Here is a 9,356-nt window from a genome sequence, read left to right as displayed (position 1 = left end):
ACTCGACAAGAACCCAGACATGTTCGACAGAGCCATGATGTTGTACAGGACTGCACTGCTCCGGTGTGAGGACGCAGATGTGGGAGAAAGTCTCACAAATCGTTACTGGTATGCGGAGAAATTACGGTTAGGAAAGGTCCCAACAGACGCCTTTGGCTATGAACCCCTCCCCAGCATAAAGAAAATGCCATCAATTGCAAAGGTCGCGGAGAAGTTCTTAAATCTAGATCGTAGCTTAACTGTAGCCGTCGGGTACGACAAAACTTCTATTCTCCTTGAATACACAAAGTTAATGATAGAAGGCATCGTAAACGGTGACAATGTGTTAGAAGTGGAAGCGATCAAGAGCATTGGCGACGTATTTCAGAAAACAGGAACGATGACAGGAGACACTACGTACTTGACCAAGGCTACCGCTCTGTACAACACTGCACTGGCACGATGTGAGAGGGTACAGGGCACAGTGGCACTCATTCACCGCTTGTTGTACACGGCAAAGATCAGGCAAGCTGCGAGAAGGACAGGAAACGAGGTATTTATCTATTCTTATTTTGGCTTATATTGAAGGGCATTGCGACAATAATGAATGAATGAGAACGAATAGAAAACATTTCAACATGTTAAAAAACGTTACTGTGAGGTATGCCATTGTATATGGCTGCTCATTGTATCTTGAGTCATCTAGCCTCCTTAGAGATTGTTTTTAGTTTTTCTGATGTCATATCAGGTCTATGGTACAAGATTTCCATTGTACTGGGATCATTGTTGCCAGCCTCCGAATTCTAGCAAGCTCTATGGAGACTGCAATCCGAATGCAATAGAAACCGAGTGCAATAAGATTGATATGCCATTAGAAAAAAAAAGACTCGTAGAGCCTGCGAAGGAGGCTAGAGCCATCAATGACCACTTAAGCAATATAAACAAGATGTGAATCACATTTTCTAGCAGAAGAAAAGTAGGATGCAAAAGACTTTAACTGATCCAAATTTGTGTTGAATATTTATTAATTTATGTCATGCATCAATGCAGAATGTATGTTTATCATACCTCCTGTTCATTATGATTTGCCTTGTTGGCGGATACAAAGTACAAAAATCGACGCCGAGGCCGTTTGTCATATGCAAACCCCGTGACCACGGAAGTCGACGTCACGGCTGACGTAACGGGTTCACAGTTCATGTAAGTACAGGCGTGATTTACAATGGTGTACAGTATGTGGTAAACAACCAGTCAGTTACGAATGGTGGGAGATGAAAACATGCGTTCCTGTGCTTTTGCCCGTATGCTACTAGAATGAACAAATGTAATATGGAGAATTCCATTGAAAACTGCTATCGTGAGACATCAACAATATGCTTTTGATAAGTCATCATCTATGTATGGTAGAATAATAAAATCACCATAATAATTTCACAGGTCGCCCAGTGCATACATAGAAAGCCGGACAACAAAACTTGCAGCACCTGACTACAAGTGAGTGGGGCTTGAAGTGTTCAAAATCGGTTACCAAGAAAACTATGATAATTTCAAGGTCTTGGTGTAATAAAATCTATATCTTAGACTAGGTCTGTTAATGTCTTGTTTACAAAAACGGTCCATAAACCTTCATACTAGTAATCGTCTTATCTAATAAGATAACCTCATAATCCTTACACCACTCCAGGTCTTACGATGAGTACCTGACTGCTGGAGACCGAGCCCTGACAGAAGGGGATCTGGAGTTGGCAGAACTGAAGTTTGCGTCCGCTCTGAAACTCATTCACGGTATGCTCTCTTAATTTTACATTCTCCTATCAACTTTGTTCATAATTTTTTGTCCACGTTTATTCTAGGCTTTGTTACTAAGCTGACAAGAATTTTCCGACATAAATGATTTCTTTTTAAAAATGTTTAACACTACCTTAGTTACATATTCTATATAATTAGTAACATATTGCTTATGGACATAGATGTTGTAAATATGGTCATATTGTAACACTAATAAGTGACGGTAAAATCAATTCTACTCCAACTTCTATTGGGAGAGAAGCAATCATGAACAAAGACTGAGCCATATTGTTACTTAATAAAGGAAATATTTATTTCAAAGGGTAACACTTGAGGATTACATTAAAAGTATATGTCATAATCCATTTCTAACACATGAAACTCATATTCAATATTTGCAACTTTCCATGACACCAGGCATGTTTCATATTTCACATGCCTACAGATTCTAATAAACCTGATCGACCAAAAGAGGCGGACTGCCTGTACAGAATGGGCAATGTCTACGTCCAGCGAGGCAAAATCACAAAAGAAGGTAGGAAATTCACACAGGCAGCGGCGCTATACAACGCAGCCATGGCCAGAACAGAAGGAAATAGAGACAAAGGTATTAAATGCTTGCAGGAAACAGAGCAATTGTTTCTTAAGTACGTAGCAAATGTGGACAGCAAGCCGAGCTCATCTGATGGGGACATACGTCATAAAAAGCGATTAGAGAGCATGCGCACCAGCGTCAAGTCACAGTTAGAAGCTATTGATCAGCAACACAATCCGTATCAGTACGACGAAGACGATTCAAAGATGAGAGCAGTCGAGGTCGAGCGAGCTGAAGCAGTCAAAGCCTTATTCAAGAGCATCGCCAAGGACAGACAAGTATTTATCCAAGACCTTGTCAGCGAATGCATAGAGGTTCTAGGTCCTCCACCATGTAAGTACGCTTTCATCGGGTTAGGTTCACAGGCAACAGAACTGGTCACACCCTACTCTGACCTGGAGTTCGCCATTCTGATTGAAGAGGGAAGATACAAAGATGACACGCCGGAGTATGAGTACTTCACCAACCTCACACACTACCTCCACTTGAAAGTCATAAACCTCGGAGAGACCATCCTCCCGGCCATGGCCATCCCGTCGCTGAACGACTTTCAATCAGAAGACCAAGCGAAAGACTGGTTCTTCGACTCCATCACCCCTCGTGGATTTGCATTCGACGGCTTCATGCCTTGGGCTAGTAAGACTCCATTTGGAAGAGAAAAGACGAAAACCAAACCTTCCGTTAGTTTTATCCAAACCCCTGCTGTTCTAGCAATGTTTCAGCTGCTACAAAGTCACATGTCGGAATGGCACCACTTGTCAGACATTCTCAGGCGCGTTTCTTTTCTCGTAGGAGAAGAATCCCTGGTAAATGAGTATATGGACAAACTGAGAGAAATCACCACAGACCCTCCCCGTGCACGTTTCATGTCCCGTCTCTCCGCTGTTGTTACCTTGTCTGATGACAGTGACCATCTTTCCAGCCTTGAACCCACTGGGCAACTGCTCAATGTAAAGAAAGACATCTATCGTTTCCCAGGCATAGCAATAGAACTACTAGCCCTCTGCTGTCAAATAACGGCGGCTAGCACATGGAACGTAATAGACATATTTAAGGAAACGGAACTGGTCCAAGAAGAGAACGCCAACCATCTTTTGATACTGACGAGTATCTCGGCAGAGCTTCGGTTGAGAACATACATGGTTAATGGAGGACAAAATGACATTCTGTCCCCTCTTACCGAAATGGAATATGAATCAAAAGTGCAAACTGTATCCGACAAGACCTTGAAGTCTGTATTCCATATTCCAGACAATAAGGTCCTTTTCAGATACTACTGTAGGGCTATCCCCCTGAAAACGTGTATGCCAGATATCATCAACAAGAGTTTGCCGTTAGAACCAACAAAGATATTCGAAACAATCCTCTTTGATGACTCCAATGAATGTAAAGGGCGGATAGCTAGTAACCTACTCCTGTCAGATAAATGCCTGCAACACTGGCAAGAAGCGTTAGGAGAAGCAGAAAGCGACGTTAAACATTCGGAAATACTCGCTGAATTAGGGATATACTGGGCATCTCATAATGATATTGCAAAAGCAAGAAACTATTTTGAACAGTCACTGATGATTCGTAGGACTATCTATGGAGAGACGACAGCGCATCCGGATATTGCATTGACACTTCTCTACATAGGGGATTCTCTGACTAAACTCGGGAATCACAAGAAAGCTATTAGTTACTTCCAACAATCACTAACAATGACTGAAACTGTGTATGGAGATAACATGCCACATCCGGAAATTGCAAAGGCACTTGACTTCCTTGGACATTCCTGGGGTGAACTCGGTGACCAGAAGACAGCGATAAGCTACTACGAAAGATCACTAACGATGATGGAAAGTATCCATGGAGTTAACACGCCACATCCAGACATTGCTCAGTCACTTCTTGGTCTGGGAGTATGTTGCAGTGAACTTGGTGATCAGAGGAAAGCAATTAGCTACTACGAACAGTCAATCACAATGGGGAAAGCTGTCTATGGCGACAACACGGCACATCCGCACATTATTGGAGCACTTCATAGTCTTGGATCGTCTTGGTTTGAACTCGGTGATCACAAGAAAGCAATAAGCTTCAACCACCAGTGTCTAATGATGAGTAAAACTATTTATGGAGACAACACGGCACATCCGTACATTGCTGCGGCACTTAATGGCCTTGGTATGTCTTGGAGTAAACTCGGCGATGAAAAGAAAGCAAGAAGTTACTACGAACAGTCTCTAGCGATGAGGAAAGCTATCTATGGCGACAACACGGCGCATCCGAGCATTGCAGCGTCTCTTAACAACCTGGGGTATTCTTGGAGTAGCGTCGGTGATGTAAAGAAATCAATCAGCTACTACGAACAATCGTTAGCAATGACCAAATCTATCTATGGAGAAACCAAGGCACACTCAGACATTGCCAGGTCACTTCACGGTCTGGGCTCATGTTGGAGTGAACTCGGCGATGAAAGGAGAGCAATCAGCTACTATCAACGGTCATTAACGATGGAGAAGACTATCTATGGAGACAACACGACACATCCAAGAATTGCGATGTCACTTAACAACCTAGGATCATCTTTTAGCAAACTTGGTGATCAGAACACAGCTATAAGATATTTTGAGCAGTCACTAACGATGATGAAGATGGTCCATGGAGAAAACACAGCACATCCAGACGTAGCTGGGTTACTTAGCAACCTGGGATTATCCTGTAGCACACTTGGCGACCAAAGGAAAGCAATATACTATCACGAACGTGCTTTAACAATGTGGAAAACTATCCACGGAGACCACGTGGCGCATCCAATCATTGCCAGTACGCTTAACAACTTAGGGATGTCTTGGAGTGAACTCGGCGACGACAAGAAGGCAATAAGCTACTACGAACAGTCACTTAAGATGAGAAAAACCACATACGGGGACAACTGCATGCATCCGGACATTGCTGAGTCGTTGAACAACCTTGGGTCATCTTGGAAAAAATTCGGTGATCAGATAAAAGCAATTAGCTACCACGAACAGTCCCTAAAGATGAGGAGAACTATCTATGGAGACAACACAGCACATCCTAAGATTGCCACAACACTTAACAACCTGGGATCATGTTGGAGTAGATTTGGTGATGAACAAAAAGCAATCATCTATTTTGAACAGTCACTGATGATGCAAAAAACTATCTATGGAGAAAACAAAGCACATCCAGACATGGCCACGTTAGCTTACAACCTAGGATCGTCTTGGAGAAAACTTGGCGATCTTGAAAAAGCAACAAACTATTTAGAACAATCACTAATGTTGTCACGAACTATCTATGGGGAGAACACAGCACATCCGGACATTGCCGCATCACTAAGAAACTTGGGGGTTTCTTGGTGCAAACGTGGTGATCAGAAGAAAGCCATTTTCTACTACGAACAGTCACTAGAAATGAGAAAAACGATGTATGGAGAAAACACGGCACATCCGGACATTGTCTCGTCACTCCACAACCTGGGATTATCTTATAGAAAACTCGGTGACGAGAAGAAAGCAATCAGCTTCTACGAACAGTCACTGACGATATTGAAAACTGTCTATGGTGACAACAATGCACATCCAGACATAACCAAGACACTACGTTGTCTAGGATCATCTTGGAGTAAACTTGGTGATCAGAGGAAAGCAAATAGCTACTACGAAGAGTTGTTGATACTATTGGGAACTGTTGATAAATAGGAAAAGACACACTTAGACATTTATTTTCAGCTTATGGAATGGTATCAATATGGAGTTAACTCATCCATTCGAATAAGTCCATATCTACTAAAATGTTTTCGACTAACAATAAAGAAATAGTCAGCATTGGGCAACAAGATAGTTAATAGATTGATAGCAATGGGTATTAGATAATGTACTCACAATGTTCCTCCATCGTCTTTGACGAGGACCTCGACAAATGTTAGGAAAAACACTGATGATTGTGTGAAAACAGAATGACAGTGAAGACTTATTTCAGACAGTTGAAAAAATGAAGAAATTGTTTATATGGAAGGGCTATGGAATATGGCAGACAGTAAATACATGATACAATATGCATATTTTTCCTCATTTTGCTATGATCATGTTCTTGTTGTTCCATTGATATTCTTGATACGATAAGTCTTCTAAGAGTAGAAGTATTTACGTTACAGATTCTAGTAAGAACCGAATAAACTCAGACGACCAAACTATACATTGCAAAGTGCTGATTCCAAGGATGAATTCATTGTTAATACAAGCCAATGATGTTCAAACTTGGTTTTGACTTATTTTATTATACCTACCCATATCTACATCTCCTCCGGCGCAAATGCGATTATTTTTCAGCCAAGTGAATTTTTTTCTCACGATCATGGACGGCACTAATCCATCTAAAAATCCCAACTTTTGTAGAGCTTCACAAATGATAGTAAACCAATGTACCTGTTCCGAATTTCATCTTTTATCCTGGGTCATACTGTGTTTTCTCAGATTATTTACACAGCTCAGCTCTTCTTTTACTTCGCTTTTTTCGACATTCGTAAAGAAAAGGACACAGAAAGAAACGAAAAACACATCAGGTACAATTACACAAGCGTTCGCAATATTTACTATCATCTAGTAAAGTTTTATGACAATTGTGTTCAGAGAGCTGTAGTTTCCTAAGTACAGATAAGATACAACACAACAATGACACATGTTTTTTGTTCATATGTCACGTTACGTACAATTATAACTGTGATATTTAGATCTCTGAGAATGCTACTGAACGTACATAAACCTATTTCTAACTCCAGTAGCGTTTACAATTTACAAGTTACGTTATTCCTAATGGTTGTGACGTCATCCTGTTACATCAATAAGCCACCTCACAGTTATCAGTGCGCATGAGTCGGTTGAAGCATTGAGGCGTAAGGTCAAAGTTCAAGGCTTGTAAACAGCCCTTTGCCTAGACGTGCTGCTGTTTAGCCACTGACCTTTCTCACAATCCTCCATACAGTGAGGTGGCCTACAGTTAGCTATTTGGAGACGTTCATTCATCTTATATGTCTGATATGCAGATGTACCCATTGATATCTTGTTACTCTGCAGAGTGACTTATAGACCCACGCCACAAGGCATGATAAATAGCTACATTTTGGCCATTTTTCGTACCTAGTTGAATAATGCCGGTTTCTTAAATTTGTCATTTAGTTGCTATCCACGATACTGATTTAAGTTGCTATACAATCAACCATTCAACATGGAATAATCAAAATTGTCATTAAGATATCATCATTCAATATGCCTTATTTCACAAGTATTATTCCACAATATTTGTTCTGTTATCAACATTGATTCCGTCGGTACATTGTTTCACCGCGTATACATGTTACACTGAAACATTTTTACAAAACAAACTTACAAAAAACATCATATTGCACTTCATACATGTCGTCTAAGACTGTCACAATATCGTTTCAACGTCTTATCTATACTGTATCGTATCTTACATCTTTATACAGTTGTGTAACAGCAATATATAGTGTGACACACATTTGTGAAAGCACGATGTCTTAGCAATCTTAAGTACAACAACGGTGATCACATCTTAATAGTTTTGTATTTCTATCTTCATTTCTTGGTTTGGATGTACATGGGAATACAAGACAGCAGCTACGTAACAATATATTTACATTATGGTCTGTGCATGTAGACCGTGTTAGACTGTGTTATGCTTAGGTCACATTTGCACCGGTGCCCGTCGGGGGTCTAGTCCCCGGCCGGGCCCCGAAGACACAAATTTGTCCCGGAGGACTGACGGACATCTGAAGGGTTCCTCTCGGCGTTCTCACGATTAGCTCACGGCGCTTATTTGTTACCAGGTCCGCGTTGATTTTAACTCCATGTTGAAATCTTCCCGGGCCCCGGTCGTGCCCAAAACTAGCCCGGTAGTCACAGGTTTCGCGACGGGGCCACCTAGGGGTAACTGCCCGGCAGGGCCCCTTTTTCTAATTGTGACCTAAGCATTACACAATCTCTCGCTGCCAGGGGCTAATGGCTTTCCGTTCAGAGAAGAGGATGGTCAGTTGGGCGGGCCGCTAGGACACCGTACCCCGACCAATTAAACCACGTAAATCGCATTGAAACTCATATTCATATCAGCCATTTTCCGACAAATCGCTCTCTAACTTGCGTTAACGACTACATCTGACAAAACAAACTCGCCAGTGAGGTGGTAGAAGGTGTCGGCTTTCCAAAGATGTTTTCAGATTGACAATTTTTGCACTTTGGAAGTGATCGAAAGCGACCGCGGTTTAACGTTTAGAAAAAAATAGTTTCTACTACTTTTCTCTAAACGTTATATCGCGAATGTCAATATGAAAACATCTTTGGAAAGCTGACACCTTCCACCATCTCACTGGCGAGTTTGTTTTCTCAGATGTAGTCGTTAACGCAACTTAGAAAGCGATTTGTCGGAAAATGGCTGATACGGATCTGAGTTTCAATGCAATTCACGTGGTTTGATTGGTCGGGGCGTAGGAGCGCGATTTCGCCAGGCTAAGACCACTTTATCAACTACCCGTATTGCCAAAGCAACAATTTCATGAATTTAGGATAGAAATAACTATGACATACTCACCTCATTTCCACTACAAGCAAATATGGACCGTTTCAGGAAACCGAAGTTTTTGAACCCACACGAGATGCAACATCACGCCATATACACCGGCAGTTACCTATTATGTACACTTGGGGATAAAAGGAAGAGGCCCGTGCTCTGCTTAACGCTTAAGACCTCTGACAGCATTGGACTAAATAGAGGATTCTTTAATTTCCGACGGTTTAGGAATTAAAATGGAGACTTATAAACTTGATGTAGCAATTCAGGGACGTATAGACGATTTTGAAACTTCAATGCACCAATGTTGGCTCCATGCTAGACCATGTTTTCATCCATGTCCGAGTTGTACTTCTCAATATGACATATCAGCCTACATACAACAGGATTTACAACCGTCCCTTCG

The 9,356-nt window shown here is 41.5% G+C and overlaps 2 protein-coding genes across 2 annotated transcripts; both read left to right on the top strand.

Annotated features, from left to right (window-relative positions):
- The first annotated feature begins 1,087 nt into the window (after positions 1-1,087).
- On the top strand, positions 1,088-2,453 carry LOC136421476 (uncharacterized). Its single transcript, XM_066408802.1, has 5 exons — positions 1,088-1,179; positions 1,417-1,473; positions 1,664-1,764; positions 2,213-2,387; positions 2,423-2,453. Coding segments are annotated over exons 1-5 (366 nt in total). The 5' UTR covers positions 1,088-1,177.
- A 30-nt stretch (positions 2,454-2,483) lies between these two features.
- Positions 2,484-7,144, top strand: LOC136421827 (tetratricopeptide repeat protein 28-like). The gene has a single exon (XM_066409394.1). The coding sequence runs from the start codon at positions 2,488-2,490 to the stop codon at positions 6,064-6,066; it is 3,579 nt and encodes a 1,192-aa protein (XP_066265491.1). The 5' UTR covers positions 2,484-2,487; the 3' UTR covers positions 6,067-7,144.
- Positions 7,145-9,356: the final 2,212 nt, after the last annotated feature.

Source organism: Branchiostoma lanceolatum, chromosome 16 (assembly GCF_035083965.1).
Source record: "Branchiostoma lanceolatum isolate klBraLanc5 chromosome 16, klBraLanc5.hap2, whole genome shotgun sequence".
Lineage (NCBI taxonomy): Eukaryota > Metazoa > Chordata > Leptocardii > Amphioxiformes > Branchiostomatidae > Branchiostoma > Branchiostoma lanceolatum.
Note: the sequence above shows the minus strand (reverse complement) of the source record. Positions and strands in the feature narration are given on the sequence as shown.